The 23389-nt window shown below is 35.7% G+C and overlaps 1 protein-coding gene across 3 annotated transcripts in view; it reads left to right on the forward strand.

Annotated features, from left to right (window-relative positions):
- Positions 1-23389, forward strand: part of fras1 (Fraser extracellular matrix complex subunit 1) — a 367570-nt gene that overhangs the window by 265353 nt on the left and 78828 nt on the right. For all 3 annotated transcript variants that reach the window (XR_015935951.1, XM_088629471.1, XM_088629472.1), the window contains 12 exons: positions 5477-5602; positions 6251-6498; positions 7166-7317; positions 7667-7829; positions 10187-10313; positions 10546-10736; positions 11403-11553; positions 11688-11951; positions 12051-12239; positions 21313-21432; positions 21633-21812; positions 23049-23173. Coding sequence is in view for 2 of the 3 variants with exons in the window: in XM_088629471.1 (XP_088485597.1) it covers positions 5477-5602; positions 6251-6498; positions 7166-7317; positions 7667-7829; positions 10187-10313; positions 10546-10736; positions 11403-11553; positions 11688-11951; positions 12051-12239; positions 21313-21432; positions 21633-21812; positions 23049-23173 (2036 nt within the window). In the remaining variant the exon portion in view is untranslated. The remainder of the gene's footprint in view (positions 1-5476; positions 5603-6250; positions 6499-7165; positions 7318-7666; positions 7830-10186; positions 10314-10545; positions 10737-11402; positions 11554-11687; positions 11952-12050; positions 12240-21312; positions 21433-21632; positions 21813-23048; positions 23174-23389) is intronic.

The raw sequence follows: 23389 nt of genomic DNA on the forward strand, positions 1-23389 counted from the left end.
TACCGCAGCATGTGATTTGCTGGCAACAGGGGGCACTTGTGATACATTAGGTGTTAGTGAAATGATTGCTGCATTTAATCTCTCTACAGTGCATGCTTAAATCTGCTTAATATGGAACATTAATATGGGGTTTTACAACTAAAGGGAAATTTTGGTAGCTGACCATAAAAATAACAGGGGCATAATGTCTATGAAATGTTGTCATAAATAAGTAATTTACAGATGCAGCTTTCCCGAAGACATTACTAATAGTATTAATAATGAATGACCTTGGACAAGCTGTAAACTCAAAGTATTGCCCTGGTCCACATTCTTTTTTTCATTGACCATCTTTGTAAAAGTAACACCACAGCATTTCGATGATCCAATCACGCATTTTTTTCATATCATGCAAAGTACAGTAATTTTTGAGACCCTCCGATTCACCATGCCTTTCACATGCTCATAAAAGATATTGATTTAGGAACATAAACATATTACTGTATGCAAAACTGTACTGTATACAGTATGTATATGTATATTTAATGTCTTTACTGTGCCCGTTTAAGTATTGAATATTTATATGGAATTTTACCACTGAAGGGAAATCTTAGTAGCTGAGCATAAAAAGAATAGGAGCATAACACGTGTGAAGACCATAAACGATATTAATTTTGGAACATAAACATACAGTATTTCAGTATGTAAACTGTATATTAAACTGTATATGGCTGGTCTCAGTACTTTAAAGAAAAAATACACATCAGTATTCCATTTCTCACTAAACATTTTAAGCATCGAAGTCTTTAACTAACATGTGAAATAACGTGTATAAAAAGTGGTAGTTTTAAGCTTTTTTGCGAATACGCTCGATACCGGAGTCAACAAGCATACTTTTAGAATTTGATTAATAGGGAATATAATATGGAATCGCGTATCTAAAGAAATTAATAACAATATAAGTATATTCCTGTACTACAACACAATAGTACACGCTGTAGAATGTCTGTTTGTGTAGGGCTGTTTCACCACTCCTCATGTGAAAATTAAAATTGGGAAATTTGGTTTCAAAAATCCTCATATCAGTGATGCCTATACTGTTTTCCTCTACAGTATGGTAATCTATTGTAGTGCATTCGCCCCCTCTTAGGGTGCGCAAACGATCTTTTAGATTTTTAGAGAAATGGAGGCTGTACAGTATGTGTTACAATATAAACATTTACTGTCAAACTTTAAATCAACAATTGATTTAAAGACGATCTGACAAAGCGCAATGAAACCTATTACTTGATTCTTATGGATGCCTGGTCCCGCCAGGGATTAAAAAATAACATGGAATCGTGTATCTAAAGAAATAACAGTATAACTATGTTCATGCACAAACAGTAGCAATGTTACATTATTAATTTGGGTGTCTCCTCTTGCCAGAAAGCGCTAAATTGCATTTTGAGTGCGGTTTTTGACACCCAAATTAATAATGTGACATGCTACTGTTTGTGCATGAACATAGTTATACTGTTATTTCTTTATATACGCGATTCCATGTTTTTTTATCCCTGGTGGTACCGGGCGTCCATAAGAATCAAGTAATAGGTTTCATTGCGCTTTGACAGCACTACAATAATTAGCATACTGTAGAGGAAAACAGTATAGGGACTATAGTATATGAGACAGTATATGAGGACTTTTGAAACCAAATTTCCCAATTTTAATATGTGCTTTTCTATATTTATTGTCAATTAATTGTCCATAATATTGCTATTCTGTTTTTTCAAAGAAATATTTGTTAAAATAAAAGTGACGGTACCAGCTGGATTTAAACAGCCAACCTGTGACTTACACGTCGGGCACCTAGACCACAGTACCACCCACAAGGTCGCATGAGGAGTGGCGAAACAGCCCTACACAAACAGTATCAACAGACATTGTACAGCGTGTTCTATTGTGTTGTAGTACATGAATATAATTATATCGTTATTAATTTCTTTAGATACGCGATTCCATATTATATTCCCTATTAATCAAATTCTAAAAGTATGCTTGTCGACTCCGGTATCGAGCGTATTCGCAGAACAGCTTAAAACTACCACTTTTTATACACATTATTTCACGTTAGTTAAAGACTTCGATGCTTAAAATGTTTAGTGAGAAATTGAATACTGGTGTGTATTTTTTCTTTAAAGTACCGAGACCAGCCATATACTGTAATACTGTATGTTTATGTTCCAGAATTAATATCATTTATGGCCTTCACACACATGCTCCTATTCTTTTTATGCTCAGCTACTGAGATTTCCCTTCAGTGGTAAAATTCCATATAAATATTCATTACTAAAACGGGCACAATAAAGATATTTAAATCTTTCTACAACCAACCAACGCACCACGAGTGCCCCTGTCGTTCAACCAATCATGTACCGTGGTATGATGCCTTATGATGACTTATGACGCGCGATGACGTGAGATGACATAGCCAAATGAGCGCAGTACGTGTTTGTGCCGCGCACTTTGAATGGCTGCATCTGTAGGATTATAACTTTATTATATGTACTGTATATGGCTGGTAGTGAGCAGAAAAGCAGAACTTTATTGTATGCATACAGGAGCACAGTATAGATTACAGTTCTGAATGTAGCTCAAACTGAATACAGCAGGGTTTCCCTTTTTATACAGTGAGAGTTACACTAATTCAGTCATATAAAAGAAGCCAAAACAATAGTAGATCTGGAGCTAATAAAGCTAATAAAGCTTAACCTCTCATGTACAGCATTTGAGCTGTGACCAGAGAACACCTGGTTTCGAATCCTGATCACTGCTGAGAAATTATCTTTATTCAATTAAGAATTTAAGTTGTATACTCTTTAGACTTTTAATTTTAAACTGTGTATTACAGCATGTTAATCATTAAACATTAAAAAGTTGGTATATTTTATAAAAGCAAGATTGCTGAGTTGGACAAAAGTACACAACCTACCACCTTTATTATAAATATTTTAATTATGCAGAAATATTTTATGCATCAAAGTCTTATGGAAGAAATTACTAATAGTATTAATAATGAGTGACCTTGGACAAGCTGTAAGCTCAAAGTATTACCCTGGTTCACTTTCTTTGTAACCGTCTTTGTAAACAAAAATATTTTTATTTTAATTTTATTTTTTCATTGACAAAAAGTAACACCACAGCATTTCATTGATCCGATCACGTATTTGTTTCCAATTATACAAAGTAAGTTTTTAAAATCTCTGATTCACCATGCCTTTCACATGCTCATAAAAGCTATTAATTTAGGAACATAAACATATTATGTAAACCCTATATGGCTGGTATTGGTATTTTAAAGACAAAATACACACCAGTATTCCACTTTCTCCCTAAACATTTTAAGCAAGTCTTACATGTGGTTATTTTGGAAACGTTTTTATGTGCTCCTTCGGACCATATTATGTTTCTATACTTTGTGAAAAGTGATAGTGTTTTAACCTTTTCTGTGAATTCGCTCGTTATCGGCAGAAACAAAAGCATACTAATTTGATTAACAGGGAATATAATATGGAATCGCGTATCTAAATAAATTAATAACGATATAATTATATTCATGTACTGTCTGGCGGAATAAACTGAAGAGTTAATTGATGCGACATGGAAGATAGAATTAATAATGCAGTGCTTTCAGGCTCACACCTTACCAGCTGGGGAATTGAACCTGGGCCTCCACTGTCACTCAACAGAGAAGCAGCCAGTTGAGCTACAATGAGATCTGCTTTCAACCCTGATGGACCAGGTCCCTCATATTCATATGAAAATGACGTCACCGTGCCGGCAAACCCTCTTCAAAGTTTAACTAATTCAGAACCCCCTACATTACATAGTGGAGGCTATGGAGAAAAAAGCCCATTTGTTAAAACAAGTCTCATGGTGACAGCTGGGTTCGAACCTCCGACCTCCAACATGTAATGCAAGCACCTAAGCCATTATACCACACACATAATCACAGGTGGGTATGAAGATAATTATATTGTTATTAATTTCTTTAGATATGTGATTCCATATTATATTCCCTATTAATTACATTCTAAAAAGTATGCATTTTTTTTCTGGGATAACGAGCACAGATATTCAGGAAAGGTTAAAACATTCAAACTTTTTATGAAGTATATAAACTTAATATACTCAGAAGTAGCACGTAAAAACTTTTCCAAAATAACCACAGTATGTAACCGAATTAAAGACTTTGATGCTTAAAATGTTTAGTAAGAAAGTAGAATACTGGTGTGTATGTTTTATTGAAACTACCAGTACCAGCCATATACAGTTTACATAATATCTTTACGTTCCTAAATTAATATTGTTTATGACCTTCAGACGAGTTATGCTCCTCTTCTTTTTATGCTCATCTACTAAAATTTCCCTTTAGTTGTAAAATTCCATATAAATATTCAATATTAAGAGGATTAAAACATGCACAGTAAAGAGATTAAATAATTAAATTGTTTCATTAACAACGAATGCACCACGAGTGCCCCTTTGGTCATTTTGGCCAGCCAGTCACGTACATACGGTACAACACGGTGAACTGTGAATAATTTCGCACAGTACAGGGTTGTACCATGCATTTTGAATGGCTGCATCTGTAGATACATACCAGACTCCAGGGCTTACAGCAATATCCTAAACTGATATGCAGAAGGAACTGCATCATTTTAGTCTTGAACAGAGGGCCCAGGGAATTATGGGGGAAACCTAAGAAGAAGGGGACTTCTTAAGAATGAACATTGAAATATGAACTACAGGACACAAGAGGAAACTTTGTGTCCTCTCTCAGCATTTAAAATTGAGAACAAGAGGCACTTCTTTACCCAAATGGTTGTGGGAGTATGGAGCAAGCTACACAGCTGCGTTGATAGAACCAATACCCAGGTTTCATCCAAGAAATGGCTGGATTAGATCCTTGGAAAAACGTCCAAATGGACTAGACGGCTTCCTTTCATTAGTAACTGTTCTTATGTTCTTAAATGGCTTATACAGTTATCACAATGAAATATATTATTTTTAGTTTCAGATAAATATTACTAATATTGTTACTCGTTTATGTTTATAGTGATTCTATATTTGGGCAGAAGATTGCTATGATGCATAATAAGTAGTTCACTTTATAGTACCCGTGAACTGAAGCAATCAGAAAATAAATGTATGTAAATATTAAGGGACTAGATGCTTTGATTCAGATTGACATAAATTCAATCACTAGTGATACTAAAACAGTGCATACGTTTAACTGTGGTCTGGGAATTCACAGAATTTTTAAATAAATTGTTTAATGATGTTATTGATCGCTTAAATATTAAATCATGTTTAAAGGGGATTGTAATCAGAAATCCCCATACAATAGCAAGTGCAATACACTATTTAACATGTAAGAAGTATTTTTCAAAGGACATGTGATGAATAATTAATAATAAATTATGATTAACCATGTTGTTTATTCATTATTCAGATCAGCAGCTGGCTGTTAGTGATGCAGATACAGATCCTGATGACCTTGTATTTGAGCTGTTGAAAGCACCACTACATGGAACTCTAGTGAAAAAAGACTTTGGTAGTCAGACTGAGATGGTAAATGGTATGTTGTTTTTGATGTAGTCTGTATTCTCTGTGTCAAGTGCTACAACATTCTTAGTTTTAAAGTAATGTTTCTTATTAAGATTACAATAAAATGAAAATCCTTGTTTTTTGTCAAGATAGGAGCATGAGGACTTATATATACAAGAATAATATGTAATATAATATAAGAATAATAAGCCTTACACTTAAATAGCATTTTTCAAGACACTCCACTCAATCATTTATGTAGCTACTGTTTGTCTGTCCCAATTGGCTAAATGCCTGACTACATTTAGTTTAAGGGTATAACGTGAAAATGGACGCACTGAAGTCAAAACAGTAGTTATAGGAAATTAACTCCATATTTAATACTTTGAGTATTTAGTATGTAAGGTGTTTTATGCAAGCATTTTGGGGCCCTTAATAAAGATTTAAAATTAGCTCACAGCTTTTAACCCCTTATTGACTGACAGTACTCGAAGGTCTTGCCCAGTAGAAAAAATCTATTAATTTCTTACCACTTAAAGAAGAGGAAAGGAAGGTTTTCAGAGTATTGAATCAGGGTGGATACTGATTAGAATCATGGCCAATGGCATGGTATATTTGTATTGTATGTGAGAAAAAAATCTTCATTATCGCATAATTATAACCTCTTTTCTTCACACAGGAGAAATGTTTACATTCAATGATATCACCCGGAATGCCCTTCTCTACTTACATGATGGAATGAATACAGAAGAGGACCTTATGATGTTTTCAGTGACTGATGGAATTTCCACAGTGACTGTGGAAGTGAGGGTGATAGTGTCAGGAGCTGCAAGTGATGGTCCTCAGTTGGCTTCTAGCTCTTTGCTGTCTATGGAAGTATCTGAGAAAAGCACCACTATCATTAGAAGGTCACATTTGGCTTATGTTGTAAGTATATTTGGAATGCATATGCAACATGACACAAGAAATGTGTTATACCCCTTCTGAAAAGGCACTCCTAGATTCTTATATCTAATGCACCTGTAAACACCATAAATACATAATTTTTGCACTACTATTATTTGAACGTCTCAAGCTCAGCACCTTTGGGAAATTACTAGTACCAAATCAGATCATTTGCAGAATTACAACAGGTCAGTTTTGTAGCAGAGAATTTGGAAGTGGTACTCTTTTTATAATTATTTCTCTAAGGTGCAAAATGAGAAAAAAAGAAATGCTTGCTTACTGATAAACCATACAGAAGCTTAGTCAAGGTTCACCAGTTCCTTTTATAAAATGTTTGATGTTGTTATATAATTTCACCTTCATTCTGATGAAGCTTGAACCAATGTGTTGCGCGTTGTCTAAATGATTGCTTTTCCTTTATGTCAATGTCTTTTTAATGCACCTATTTAGAAGACATATTTAAGTGTACATTGGAGCTGAATATCTGCACAGAATATGAGGACTGGATGTAACAACCTATGTGGTCAAAACACAATATGCTGACAATTATGCAAGACCAGTGTGACACACAAGAGAGGTTGTTTTCAAGCAATTTACATCAAATGGCTTCTCAATGAATGGGGATGGGGATGTTGGGTATGTTTTTTAGGACAATAACTCTCCAGATGATAAGATCAGAATTCAGCTGATTTCTCTTCCAATGTATGGTGTTCTTACAAAAACAAAATCGGCAACAGTACACGAAGAGCTCCTTAAGTATTCATCGTTTACCATGGAGGACATTAACCTCGAAAGAATAAGGTACCATGATGTGATCAGGTCATCAATGATTTGATTTTACATTATTGACATTTGTCTTTTAATTGTCATTTATATCAACTTAAAATCATGAAATCTTTCAACCTAAACCATTGCAAATACGTTTTCCATGTTATGTCTCACGATTAACCATTTTTAAGTCCAGTTTCATGATCATTTTGTGCTCTTTTCTTATTAATAATCTTCATACTTTGAGAACACATTTAATGGGCAATTTAAACTGTAATAATAATTCTATATTCTGACCATTTCTGAGTTCTGTCAGTAAAAATGAAAATTTAAAAGAGTTAAGTTTTTGAGAAAAAAACAGCAATCATATCCGTTTTCATAGGTATAGTACTTCTTTTGAGACTGGAAGTCAGCCGATCACTGACATATTCCACTTCACTGTCTATGATGGTGACAACAATCATCTTGATAACCAGATGTGCACCATCACCATCACATCTGTGCAGAACAAGCCTCCAGTTGTTTCAGTCACCAGTGGCATCATGGTAGGATACAGCACCCCTAATTGACTATAAGATTCATATCAGTCACAAATCAGCATTTGATCATGTTCGTGTCAGTTTTTATATCTGTGAAAGACAATGAAATCAACAGCAATTCATTAAAAAAATCATTATTCTACTTTAGTTTAAAGGTTCTGTGAGTATGAAACAAGCTGTAATATATATATATAGTTCAGGTGAATAGCTGCATCAGCATGGGTAGCCTGCAAAGGAACAAGTAATAGGTTTATTCCATGCTGAAATTACTTTTTTTCCCCAATTCTTTCTTCTCTTTTCAGCATGGAATAAACCTATTATTTATTCCTTTGTTATATATATACTATACCATTTGTATGGAACAAGCTAACCAACCATGTTATTAAAGATGAAACCCTTGCTTTAAAAAACTGGATAAGATCCTTGGATCGATGAGCTCTTAACTACCAAACAGTCTTAGTGGGCCAAATGGCCTTGTTTTGTTATCTTTTTACATTTATTATAAGCTGTTGTATTTAAACTTAAAGTATCCACACTAAGTATATTTTCACAACATACTGTAGTTCATATGAACGTATAAATAGTATAAACAGACATAAAGAAATGCTAATAAATACAGTGCCTTGCAAAAGTATTCACCCTCCTTGGACTTTTTCACATTTTATTGTATAACAGCATGGAACTGTGATGTATTTCAAATGTCAAAGTGAAAACAAAAATCACGACATTTACTAAATTAATTAAAAATAATTTAATGCATAAGTATTCAAACCCTTGCTTTGACACACCTAAATTACCTCTGAAGTAACCCACTCTCTTCTCCAAGACATAATTACTTGAATTGAGTCCACCTGTGTGCAATTAAGGTTTTCACATGATTTCAGAATAAACACACCTGTGTCTGGGAGCTTTCCCACACCATGAAGCCAAGGAACATTCCAAGAAGATCTGAGACAAAATTCTTGAAAAATACCAATCAGGGAAAGGATGTAAGAAAGTTTCCAAGGCAATGAATATACCTCGAAGCACAGTGAAGTCCATTTATTAAAAAGGTGAGAAAATATGGAATAACTGTGAATCTGCCAAGAACTGGCCGTCCTCCAAAACTGAGTGTCCGTACAAGATGGGCTATAGTAAGGGAGGCCACCAAGAGGCCTACGGTAACTCTAGGAGTAACAGTCCTCCATGACAGAGATGGGAGAATCTGTGCATGAGACAACAATAGCACACACACTTCATAAATCTGGCTTGTACAGAAGGATGGCAAGAAGAAAGCCTTTGTTGAAAAAAACTCATATCACATCTTGGCTAGAGTTTGCCCAAAGGCATGTCAGAGACTCAACAATTTGGAGGTCTGATGATTGAACATTATGTTTGGCGCAAACCTAACACAGCACATCATACTGAGAGCACCATCCCTACAGTGAAGCATGGTGGTGGCAGCATCATGCTTAAGGGATACTTTTTTGTGGCATGGACTGGAAAACTCAAAGATAGAAGGAGAAACGAATGGAGCTAAGTACAGAAAAATCCTGGAGGAAAATGTGCTGCAATCCGCAAGAGCAATGGGACTTGACAGTGACCTGAAACATACAGCAAAAGCCACACTAGAGTGGCTTAAAACCAAAAAGGTTAATGTCTTGGAGTGGCCCAGTCAAAGCCCAGACCTCAATCCAATTGAGCATCTGTGAAATTACTTAAAAAATGCTATTTAGAAACGGTCCCCATCCAACTTGATGGAGCTTGAACAATTGTGCCAAGAAGAATGGGCAAAAATTCCAGTGTCAAGATATGCAACACTGATAGAGACTTACTCAAAGAGACTCACAGTTGTAATTCCTGCCAAAAGTGGTCCTACCAATTATAAACTCAATCCAATTGAGCATCTGTGAAAAGTTTTTTTCACTTTGACATTATAGAGTACTTTTTGTTGATGAGTGGCAAAAATTCTCAGTCAAATACATCATGGTTCCATGCTTTAACACAATACAATGTGAAAAAGTCTAAGGGGGTTGAATATGTTTTATAGGCACTGTATTACTTAGGTAAGAAAGCAAAGCTAATGAAAATATTTTTTGTGGGAAGATGTCAGCTTGTGTGGCTGCAAAGGAAAAGTTTGAAAAATAGGAAGAGAACAAAACTCTTCGTTGCACCATAAACTCTATTAATATTTGAATAGAGAAGAAGGCATGTTTTTTCTTTTTTTTTAATTTTCAGACTGAAATTAATCTTTACCAGTTCTAATGGAAATGGCTTTTGGTGCATCTTTTCTATAAAATAGAAGTAACTTGGTGAATGATTATTATAAGGAAAACACTTGTGTTCCTTACGAAAGATTGAAACAAGCTAATCTTTGTTTTCAGGTGGAAGCAGGTGGTAGAATACAGCTGTCTTCCAACAATATCCTTGCAACTGACACAGACACACAAAAAAAGGACTTGCTGGTGTGGCTAATTAACCACCCTAAGTATGGCCTTATTGAAAAAACAGGTAAAGTTTAGATTTTTTCAGAGATTCATATAAAAAGTGAGAGTTTAAGTGTATGTTTATTTCCTTATAGTTTTTAAATCAAAGATTGAAAACAGTGCTCAGAATCTTAGAGCAAATGTTCTTCTGCAAATGTTTTAAACTACTACTAACTACTATCGAGTTATTGAATACTTGAATCTGTTTTTCAATTAATATTGCAAATTTTACCATTGTTTATGCTTGGTATTTATAGGAGAGATATCTGGAAGTCCAGAAATTATAAACTCTGATGTTCCCTTCTCTGTTGAGGATATTCTGTCTAATAGAATGTTCTATATCCAGAGCATTCATAAATCTGATGAGCATTTTCAGGACAGTTTTAGCTTCTATATTAGTGATGGATACAGCCAGACAGAAGCTTTCACCGTCAACATCAACATTCAGGTACAGTAACTTTAGCTGCTGCTTCATTGTAACTTTTTCCCATCAGTTTTGGTAAACATTATTGACCCTTGCCTAAACATTCCTTTCTGGCAGCTCAAACCTATTTCCATGGCACACACAAAGTTGAAACTGCTCGATGTTGGATGTATTAGCATTCATGTGTTGATCTGTTATAGGTTTCTATAAGTATAGAAAGGTTCAGCTTTGCACATGTTTTATAAGTTTTGCAATGAGAATAAATCAAAATGGTAAATTTTCATTAAGTGGTTTTATTTTATTAAAGGATTAATTTGAAAATACTCAGAACTCTGTGGTATCTCTTTTTATTTTATTGGAATATTTCATTGTTTCAACTGTCCAGACTACAAAGCAAATAGTGGAAACAATGATGTAGTCTTCCTGCTTGGTCCCCAAAAACATTTCTGTTCCACATTGCCATTTTTATACAGTATTTATATCATATTTAAAATTCCTTGAAACATTAACATAAAGTGAACTGAAATAAAATCCTTATTCTGATGCTGAAGATCATGATTATTATATATTTTAGTATATCCATGTTTACACTCATCTGAAGAAATAGTGCAAAGGTGAACTGCTGCTCTTTAATATATTTTTTTTGAAATGTTGCTTTTTAATAAGGACAGTTCTCACATTTTTGTACAGAGCAAGGACAAACCTCCAATAATATCTAAGAACAACATCAATTTGGAGGTGGCCTCTGGAGTTGTGATCACCAATTCCTCTTTAACAGTTCTGGACCCTGATACTCCTGATAACGAGCTTATCTTCACTGTCACTAAAATGCCGGGCTATGGTGAGTTATAGTAGCTTTCTGTACTTCATTGCCTTTAATGTTCTTCTACTTGTTTTTTGTCATAGTACATAATATTTTAATGATAGCCATATAAAAAATCAGCTGTTAGTAGTATTCATTTTCTGTCTTGGCAGGTAAGCTGCGCAAACGACAGTTCTACTCCCAGCCCCTGGAGAATGGTCGTATTTTGAACCAGGGTTCTGCCTTTACATACCAAGATGTTTTGGATGAGCTCATCGTGTACACCCCTGACACTTTGAGTGTGAGAACAGATGAGCTACACTTCACTCTGACTGATGGGGTCTACACTGAGAATGGGAGGCTGGAGTTCACGATGGATGGGCAGAAGAGTGAAGGCCCAAGGCTGGCTATCAACCGAGGCCTCCAGCTCACTGCAGGTACTGTATATTTTGTACATTGCATTTTGTTTTCAGTGCTTTGCAGTATGCTTTTGATGCATAATAAAACTTAATTGAATTTAATTTTAAAATGTTCAGGTTCTGTGGCTAAAATCACTGATCAGAATGTGAAAGCTGTGGACATTGACTCGGATGAGCTGAAATTGAAATACATTATGACCACGGATCCTGCTGTAGGTTGGCTTCAGCAGTCCAAGAACGGAAACATTGCACAGATATCCATTAAAGGGCCAATGAAGAGCTTCACTCAGGATGATATCAACAAAGGTAGGTTAAAATATTTCATATTTCAAGGGCATTTTCCTTTTTCATGCGCATATTGTTTTTATTGTAAACTTAACTGTAAAGAAGTTAAGATACAGTATATTCCAATATATAGTGAAAATAAAAAAAGTTCAGTATCAGACTAAAATGGCTCTGAAATGACTGCTGAATATGGTGTAAGGAGCATACCAATCCAGCCACTTCAAATGTTCAAGGAGTAATGCACAATACTGCAAAGAACATACCGTGTTACACCGTATAATAACAACCAATACCTTTTGATTTTCTTTTTCAAGTAATGTGATGTGGGGCTGCATTACTTTGTAAACTGCGAAGTGGTGCAGTGAATGCTATACTGTACAGTAAATCCTATTTTAATATTAAAAATCAAATGTGTATTAACCCATTAGTGCTTTCTTGAGCTAGTCATACTGTACAGAAACCCTAACAGAATGTTTTTTCATTTCATACAGTATATAGAATTTTTAGTATTTTCTATAAATAGTAATTATAATTTTTTATTTTAGGTTTTTCTTGTCAATAGATTATACGTGGTGGCTTTAAAACATTGTATTTAAAAGCAAATACATTAAGAAGGAGGTCAGTAGTTTTGAATAACTCCTAAAATGACTTAACGGTCATGTACTATAACCTAGTCACTGTGAGGTATTGATTTCCAGTGGAAGAATTCTTACCTCTTAGAATCCCAGCCAATGCCCACTCCTGTGGGGATTATCCTTTTCCAATAATAAAATTGAATTGGTATACTATAATGACATTTTTATAATAATTTTATACATCACATATAAATAAATATCAAATTAATATTAAGAATAACAGTTAAAGATTACTCATTACATTACTCGACAATTGCCTGTTTTATTTACATTGTGGTTCATATTACACTCAAAACGGAGAGCATGAAATCTTTCAAGTATAGCTTATTCTCAGAATGTACTAAACGTGTGAATACTGCCATAGAGGGGTTAACGAAAAGTAGTTATACCGGTCATTTGACTGCCAGAGAGTAAGCCAGCACCTGCATCACACTTCAACTCACAGCTGGCAAATGACTGAAGATAAGCGGGTGTGAGTCTGGCTAGTATCTGGATGCGAGAACACTGCTCCCAAGTAATCTCACACTGTAGGACAGAACACAGAGAGACTGTCTTATGTCTCATCTATCCATTTTCTGATTGCTTTTTCCAGTACAGGGTTGCATTGGCATTGTGATCCACACATCCCCATGCTCATAACAACTTGACACAAGAGCCAACAGTGGAAGGGTAAACATGCTATGACCACGTTCGCTTAAGTTGATCAAAGCGTTTTAGGGTATTTCACGTGTATGAAGTTAATTTTGTAAAAAGCTAAATAAACTGAACTACAAACTTTAGATTGTTTCAATAACTGATTTGGAAATGTGCATAGTAATGCATATCAAACAAGGAGAATAAAGCTCACTAATCTGTCATTAAAATAAGATGCTGTATTGAGATTTGAGGCTGGAGGTTCATTGTTCCAATTTTTGGTGTTAAGTGTTGTAAATCTGTACGTTTCATCATTATGGAACTTGAAAACAAAAAAGCCACTTTTATTAACACTATTCTTTTTTCTGATCTTGTGTAAATGGTTCTTTAATGTCAGTGGTCCTTGTGCATAAAATCAGGATTTTGTGGGCCTCTCTCCATGCTTTGTTCTGTTACTTCTTATTTTGTATTTTCTTTCAGGCAGTCGTAAAATAAAATAAGACTCTATGGTCTAGTCTTAAGCGTCAACATATATGAGATGTTTTTAACATTATATTTAATGCTGATTTTGACTTGTGTCTTCTAGAAAATAATAAAGATTTTATAAAAACATTTATTAAAAATAGATGATATAAACTTATTTTGTATAGTGCCTTTAAAAGCGGCATCTCAAAGTGTTTCACATTACGAAAAAAAGCAAATAATGAAAGGAGACTGCAGATTTAAACAGTTACAAAAAGGTGTAGTGTTCTCTCAATAGGCACAAGTTCTGTAGGGGTTTGGGCATTTACTGGGACAATTATTAATTGTAGCAGTAAGTCACAAAATGGTTCTTTTAATGGCCTTAGAAGAGGGTTATCAGAATACAAAAGATATATAGTAATTCAGTTACAAAGAGTTACACATATCAAGAGGACATACGTTCGGTATATTATTCATTTAGACCATTTCGTAAATGAACTTGGTTACAACTTCTATATCAGATACTCAAAACAAGTACATAACTCTTAGGAATTCAATTTATATCAACTGGTTGGGATAACAATTGAATTCTCGAGCTGTAATGCAGTGAAGTTGAATACTCGTCCAATCTCTGGGGATTCAGATCTCCTGTGGCACAAAGAAACAGCTGCAGGCTTGTTGCTGTCCAATCCGCACTCTCTGGCTCAGTGCCAAGCTGTGCTGTACGGCTGGAGAGATTCCTGCTATGTGCTGCTCTCTGAAGACTCGCTAGTTAGTGTTGGCTTTAACTAGCAAAGTTGTGCTCAGGAGAAAAGTTACTGTGGGTCCCAGCAAGTCAGGAAGAGGACCAGTTTGTTCCTGATGAAGCTAGTTCTGAATACTGATTCGGCTGTCCACAGTTCCGATCTGTTCACGAGGCTTGCTGCTGGTGCTAACCTCGGGTGGATCCTTTGGTTACACTGGCAACCTCCGCTCTCGACTCTTAGAACAAAGCAAAGTTCTGGCACTCGGACACACTGGCCGTTAAGTGGTTGTCCAGGCTGAGTCTCAGGATGTTCAGGAGGCGCGCTGCGAGAATGTCCTGCCCTTGGGAGCCTTTCTGCTCCTGGGCCGTCCTGCCCTGGAATTCTTTAGAATAGTCTCGCACCCCTGGAATTCTCCTTTTTCTGGAATTCTTCTTACAGGCTCTCTATGTTGCCTGTTTTTACCTGAAGGAACTGCAGATTCTTCATTGGCTGAAAGTTTCATGGGAATCAGAGACCCACCTGGGTTACTCTGCCCTACCAGTTCCTGATTGGCTGATGATATGTTACCATGCCCTCTGACCTTGGGGTTGTAAACCACTTGGATGAGGCTCTCCCTTGGAATCTTGCAGACTTTTAGGCACCAATGGATGACCATTGATCACGACAGCCAGGCTTAGCTAAGTGCATCCCCATTTGGGAGCTGTCCCTTATCAAAAGAAAACATCTTTAAATCAGCCTGCATGAATAGCTTCTCTGTGGCTGCACCACAGAGATGAAGAGAGAGATGGGGCCTCACTGGCAAGGGAGCAGAAAACGTAATTCCTGCATTTTAATAAGCCTCGTCGCTACAAAGGGTTTGGAATACAGGAGTAAAACAGTGGTATTGCCAAGTTTTCCTTATTTGGTTTACATCACCTGTTTTGAGTTGAGCCTGCTTAACATGAATTAATACGTATTGTCACTACTTTCATGCAGGGACATATAAGATGACATTCAGTTTAATCAAACTGTGAGTGGAGAATGAAAAAATCTTTTAAATATTCTCTACCAGTTTACAATTAGTCACTGGAAAAGGAGCAGTTCAAAAGAGGGAACAACAGAAAGCATTTTGAACATGAGCTGTAAACAATGACTGATGTCAAGTGAGGGTGTCCCAAGACACTTGAAGTCCACAACGACTGAAGAGACAGAAGTATGTTCTTGGAAGGGCTTAGGGCCTTAATGTGACTTTTGGGACACAGCCTAACAGTGATGCACTAGCACTGGGCATGATCTGCTGGACATCACCACAGCCAGGCATTATAGGGACTCATGACATAGGTGACAGGAAGTTGTCCAATAGGTTTTGTGGGAGTTGGAGATCCTAAGATAATACTGTGTCTGTGAGTGATCAGTCTGTTACAATACCTGCCTCCCCTCCAATTGATGTTAACCTGTATGGTCTAGCAGGCGAAGTAAAATGGTAGCTACTGCCTGCTAAGGGGAAATGTTAATATTACGTGTAATTAATTGCACCTACATGAAGGCAGTCGGCATGATGGCTGTAATTGTTAATGAATGGGTATTCTTTAACTCGATAACTTTCCTTACTCATTTTTAATTTTTTGGACAATATGGTTGAGTAATAATTAAATTACCACCAGATCCCATTGTTTTTACTGTTTTTATTTGTTGAAGAATTTGGACCTAATCCTGTCTTCAAGTATAAACCGTTTAAATCTGCAAATGTATATTCATGTTTAAGAACATGATGGTAAGGTAAAGTATAACTCATACATTAATGTCTGTCGCACCCGTCATCCACTTTTCACAGTTCTCACTCTGCAGCCTTGTCATCCACAAATGGGGGAAGAAGGGAAAGCAGGGAGATAGAATTAAAACTCTAGGATTAGTGATGGTTTCATAACATCATTAATCTTAATCTTAGTTTGTAAAAAGATAAATGTTGTAGTGATTTAACATCACTTGATAGTTATATTAATATGGAATTGTGTAGCTAATCAGCTAAAGTATCACAAGTGGACGTTTTGGAAACATTTTGACATTTGTTTCTTTTTGTTTTTAACTCTATTGTCCCTGTAGTCGTAATGAGCACTGTAATGTAGCGAGGTGCACCCAGGCAGTTCAAAGCACGATCAGAGCATTGCTTTCGGTTTGTTTCTCACGTAGCTGAATGCATAAAAATAGTCCACTATTATAGCTTATTGCAAACATGATGTTTCTCTTTCAGGTTTACATCCGAATTGAGAAAATCTAATTTGTCTTAATCCAGATGTCAACAGCCAGTAATCAGCCAACAGTTTAACTTGAAATTTTAAAAAAGTTTAAACTGTACTATATAGTACACTGCCTGGAATTGAACCCAGTTTGACAGCATCATTCAACAGGGAACCAGCTGGATAAATTATTATACGTGATGGTTTTGTGTTTAAGGATTTCTTCATTTAAATCTTTAAATTAAATGAGGGAGGGGGGAAGGGTTATTTTTTACAATAGCCAGTAATTGGAGAGCAGCTTATCAACACAACGGGCAAATTATTATTTTTTATTTTTGAAAACAAAATAAAAAATAAAATACAATGACGTGAATAGCACCAATTGCGTCTCCATTTATCACTTAGTTTTTTAAATTAAAAAATGCAAATCATTATCTTTGTCTTCTAAGTCCCTTAATTAACTTTAAGAATAGCTTTTTCACCATTTAAATTTATTTTTCATACCATCGTTAAGCAAAGCAGGAGCTTTTTGTACTTCCTAATGACATCACACGTGGAAAGATTAGATTGTAATTGTTTTAAAATAAATTTTAGCAAAGTGTCACCTATACGAATGCCACAAAACTATTCTCGATTCTATTTCTGAATACAGTTTAGTTCAACACTTAGTTCAACGTTTTAAATACATCTAAATAAGAAAGTCAGGTGTGAACATAAATGATTCAAAATCAATAATATTAAAATTAGCATTAACAAATTGTTGCACTTTTTCCGCATCTTATAAAAATATTAATTTACAAATCATTGTTCAAATGTACGTTAAACCTGACTATTGGATAATAAGTAAAATACAAAATTAATTAAGTAAAAATAGGGTAAAATATAATTTAAAATATTTTGCTAACAATCAACAATTAATAACAATCTTAACTGTTTATAAAAAATTAAATATATTAACTAAGGAATTGGAAGGCACAGTGGTTAGCATGAATTTTGTATGGTTTTTTTTCGTAAATGCAACAGTAGCATGTCTCAGAGACTTTCAAAATTCAATTATGCATGGAAGTCTTTGAACTAGAAAGATGATTAAGATATCCATGCATTTTCAATGGTGGTGCAGTGATTAGCTTTGCTATCTTGCCATGCTGAGGTATGTGTGGAGTTTGCATGTTTTCTCTGGGTTCATGTGGGGTTTCTCCCGGTAATCTAATTTCCTCTTGCAGTCCAAAACATACTGGTAAGGAGTCAGCCTTACCACTTCTCTGGATCTAATCAATCTAACTATTTTCAGTGCTTTCTCTATCCTGCTTGATTTATAATTATTCTGAAAATCTCCTTCTTGAAATGGGTCATTTATAAATAATCTGACAGATGCTGAGTCCTTAGTTCATACTGCTACCAGCATTGAATAAAAAATCATTAGATTTGTTTATTTATATCTTTATTTAGTAGTTCCATTAGTGTTCCATTCTTGGAAAAATGTATTGCAAAAAATGACTTGCTTTAACAAAATATATTTACAAATGCTTTCCCCTGGCAATCTATTTGAATGCCCAATTAAGTAACTGGTACGTATACAGGACATAATAACACACAGGGGAACTTGAGCAGTGCCAAAGGAAAGAAAATAACACCTTACCTATACCTTTTCCCCTGATGTACAACAAGTTCACAGTTAACAATAACACGACACAAGTGAACCAATTGCACAATTATGGGGAAATGGTTAAAACCTAAGAAAATACACAAGCAAGGAATAGGGTAACAAATGAGCACAAGAAGGTAAAAAAGGAAAGTAACAAGTACCCCTCCACCACCACCAACGTGCAGCATCCACCTGGATGATGCGACGGCAGTCATAGTGCACCAGAACACTCACCACATCTCAGTTGTGAGTGGGGAGGAGAGCAGAGTAATGAAGCCAATTCATAGATGGGGATTATTAGGAGGCCATGATTGGTAAGGCCAATGGGAAGTTTGGCCAGAATGCCGGGGTTACACCCCTTCTCTTTTCAAGAAACGCCCTGGGATTTTTATATACCTATATACGGGAAGTGGAAAAAACTAAACAAAAACACAGACACGCACAGGGACGTAACACCCCCATCCATATGAACAAACATTTAACCTGCCTGGCTATATAAACTGTGAATAATCTTGTGTTAAACCAGCAGACTGAATTAAAATTTTTAATTTAAGCTTGTGAATATGCTAAATGTAAAACTGTAACAATTTATACAGATTCTATATACAGATGCAGCCATTCAAAGTTCGCGGTACAAACCCGTACTGCATGCATCTACCCACAAACCACCGCGGCGTACCATGGTACGTGATTGACTGGCCAAAACGACCGACAGGGACACTCGTGGTGCATTGGTCGGTAGTGGAAAGATTTAATCATTTAATCTCTTTACTGTGCACATTGGTACATTGGTTATTATTGAATTGATTTAAACATTTGATCTCTTTACTGTGCATGTTTTAATCCGCTTAATATTGAATATTTATATGGAATTTTACCACTAAAGGGAAATTTTAGTAGCTGAGCATAAAAACAATAAGAGCATAACGCAACTGAAGGTCATTAAACTATATTAATTTAGGAACATAAACATATTATGTAAACTGTATATTGCTGATATTGGTGTTTTAAAGAAAAAATACATTCCATTTCTCCCTAAACATTTTAAGCATCAAAGACTTACATGTGGTTATTTCTAAACGTTTTTACGTGCTCCTTCTGAGGGAATATAACATGGATTCGCGTATCTAAATAAATTAATAATGGTATAACTATATTCATGTACTGTTGCACAAACAGTAGTGTTGTGTCATATAAATGACAAAGTGCAGGTGTCTGTGAAGCAGGAGTCTCTATTTCATATGCATATGGAAGACCAGCTTGCAACCACCAGACTTAAAAAATAAGTAGCCGAAGATTGTCCTTTATACCTTAAAACAAAAAGAGTTACTATGACACATTCTAAACAAATGATAAGACAGCAACACGTGCCAATTAATTATTTCTAAGTTGCAAACTAGGCAACACTTAGTTCATATTCTGGGCGTACAGCAAGCTTACTTCAAGCCGCTAGACTGCATAGTTTGCAAAAATAAGAAAACAAGAAATTATATTATTATCTCACTTCCCATGTATTTCTCTTATCTCTTCAGTAGTATAAGACTTTCCATTGATATGTGTATGGCTGTTTCAGTGGTTGTCATACATTGCTCTGGTGTTACTGTAACCTTAAGTCTTTAAACGCAACCCAGAGTACACCCACTCCACGATTGGACCCCCCTTAACAGTGTCCTATGACAAGTAGTGTTAATAACCAAACCAACTATAAACCCAGAGACTGGAGTACGGTAACCAGTAACCTAAACAATTAACTTTAAAAACATAACCCTTTACATGGTCACACACAAACACATAACCTGATAACACACCCTTACCATAAACTGTAATCATCCCCTGTAACCATACAACCAGATCTATGACCATTATCATCAGCCCGTCACCATGTAGCACCAACTATGTACAAAAGCCATCAGTCCTAACCAGCATTGTTTTGAGTAAACAAATGTGCTTTACGAGTAATCCTCTTTGTGATTATTTGATAATCATGTTTTCCTCCTTGGGAAAGACTCAGCAATCCACTGGGGCTATTGATTACCATAACCTTTACCTGCACCCCGGACACAGCAACATCTCAGTCTGCTGCTACTTTACCTTTAGCCCTCTTAGTTGCCATGAGAAACCTTCCACCTAACCTAGCAACTCACTAAAATGGCTTCTACATGAGACTTGCTTCCTCTTTAGCTTGAGGGTAAGACCAGACAGAGTTCCTTACCTTTCAGAGCTAACCACTGGGGAGAGTCAACTGGTCCCCTCCTGGCCTTGATCATAAGATAAGGTCTTATCATTTCCAGAGTCTACCTGACTGTGGTGAGATTGCTTCCTGGATGTTGCCTAAACAAACTGTACACATTCAAATCCTTTCAACCAAGAGACCATTATAAACCTTTTGAACTTTGTATTTAATGTAACCAGGCTGTCATTACTGACGTTACTTGTGTACATTCTCTCCATTAATCTCACTGTTTTACTACTGATGTTACTTTTCTCTGACTCAACCATTTTTACAGAGTCTACTAAAGGGCACCAGTTGCGGAAGGGTTCTGTGCTGTCTACACATGCAGTTGCTTTTATTGGCTCACAAGTGCAAATCTGTACATTTGACCTATGTGCACACATTTGCTCTGATTTCTCTAATAACACTATCATCCTATTAACCGTAAATGGCTTTGGGGCATCCCAACTATGCAAGCTTCCCTCACAAATGCTGCTGCCCTGTTGCAAACACATGATAACTTTGTATTTTTTAATGATTTCCAGGATTCGTAGAATACAGACATGAAAAGGGTAAGGCGGGAGGCAGCTTTGCTTTCAAATTTGACCTTTCTGATTCTGAAGGCAATAAACTGATTGACCAATCATTCTACATCAGCGTACTGGGTAAATATGTTGTTTTTTAAGCTTTCATTTCATATATAGTATTATTAATCTCTGCATTTTGCTTAAGATTTGTTAGTGATTAAGATTTAGAATTCCAATGTATGTGTCCATATGGCAATAAACTATACTGGGTACCTCAAGTATCTATTATCAAGGAGGGAATGATTGATTATATTTTTTCTGTGTTGCATGTATTCCAGAAGACAGACTCCCCCCATCTGTAATTGTAAATAAAGGGCTAGTTCTGGATGAGAATTCAGCTAAGAAAATCACCACTTTTCAGCTGTCTGCCACAGACCAGGACAGTGAGCCAGGCGAGCTGGTCTACAGGATCACCAAACAACCTCTCTTGGGTTACTTGGAACATGTTGCCACCCCAGGTCCGGAGATCCCTCATGAATAAAACCACAAACAATCTAGCAGCATGGATTCAGAAAGGAAAATATCACATTTCTCATGATGGCTACTGCTGCTAATTTGCGGCCTTTCATTTGCTTGAGAACAGGTCATCGTAGCCAGTGACATGTAGTGACATGTATTGCAAGTCAGGATTACAGTATGTGTTCAGTTCCTAAAATTTAAATATCAACTCATAAAATGTATACTGCTCAATACTGCTCCCACAGCCTGTTGTAAACTATATATAGTAAATTCAGTGATCCATTTTTGAACTATTACTGGTTACTTTGAATCTTTAGATGCATGAGCACCTTAAGTTCAAGGACATCATCTGAAAAAAAAACTCTTATAGAGGAAGTATTGTTAAGCAGATGAGGCAGAACACCTTCGTGATACAGATCCTTGTTGAATTGAAATGACCAGGTTTGAGTGAGGTCATGAACTTATCACAGCATCAAACACAAAATAAAGCAGATACAAGCCCTATAGTATCTGATAAGTGGTAACCAATTGCATATACTAGGGAAAATGGGAATAATCCTACATATGTTATAGTTAGAAATGTAACATGCTTAAATATGATGTCTATTAGTAAGACACAAGGCAATCAACAAAAATAAATAAGTAAATCTTTGTATTCATAGGTACATTCACCAATACATAGTAGAACTATTGGTTGTGTGTGTCAAAAGAGATCAAAGTAAACTTTTCTCTGTGACATGTGACCCAAGCTGAAAAAATAGAAAAAAAGATGTGACCCAACTTTGAATTAATGTATATCAAGTGATACAATGGTTAGGGTCTCTGCCTCACACCTCCGCAGACTTTGGCACTGAACTAGGACACCCATTCTGTGGAGCATACATATCTCTGTGTTCATGTATATTAAAGACATGGTGTTAGTTTGATTATACTAAATTGCCCTTTCTATAACGTTCAGGAGTTGGGCCAGTTCTTCTTTAATCTACCATATAAAGAATAATTCTGTCACAAAAATCTGATACCAGTTTAGGTGGGATAGTTTTAAAATGAAGAAAAAGCAGATATTTTAACTTGTTTATTTGGTCTCCCATTGTATTTTTCTTTGTTTACTGAGCCACAGATACAAAGTAGCTATAATTGTAATACTACCCCTTTTTACACCACCTCCTCCTAATTTTAAAAACAAACTGACTCTATTCATAAAAAGTCTAAATATTATTTTTGTTTCTCTACAGGGACACGGATATCCACTTTCACACAGGCTGATCTTGCATCACACAGTATTCAGTATGTGCACACAAGTGATGAGGAGAAACATTCTGATGACTTCTCCTTCATAGTGTCTGATGGGGCTAATGAGGTAAAGTAAGAGCACTTTTTACAGTTACCTTTCAAAGGAAACATAATGATCATTGTCAAATAAAACAGGTTTAAATACTGCATTATCCAGTTAATTTCTAAAAAATCCAACCATTTTATTTTCTTCTGCATATATTTAAATTGATTACATTTGAAAAATAAAACAAAATTAAAAATGCACAACATTCTTATTAACAAGAACTGTACAATTTGATTA

Source organism: Lepisosteus platostomus, chromosome 4, assembly GCF_059453375.1.
Source record: "Lepisosteus platostomus isolate fLepPlt1 chromosome 4, fLepPlt1.hap1, whole genome shotgun sequence".
Classification (NCBI taxonomy): Eukaryota; Metazoa; Chordata; class Actinopteri; order Semionotiformes; family Lepisosteidae; genus Lepisosteus; species Lepisosteus platostomus.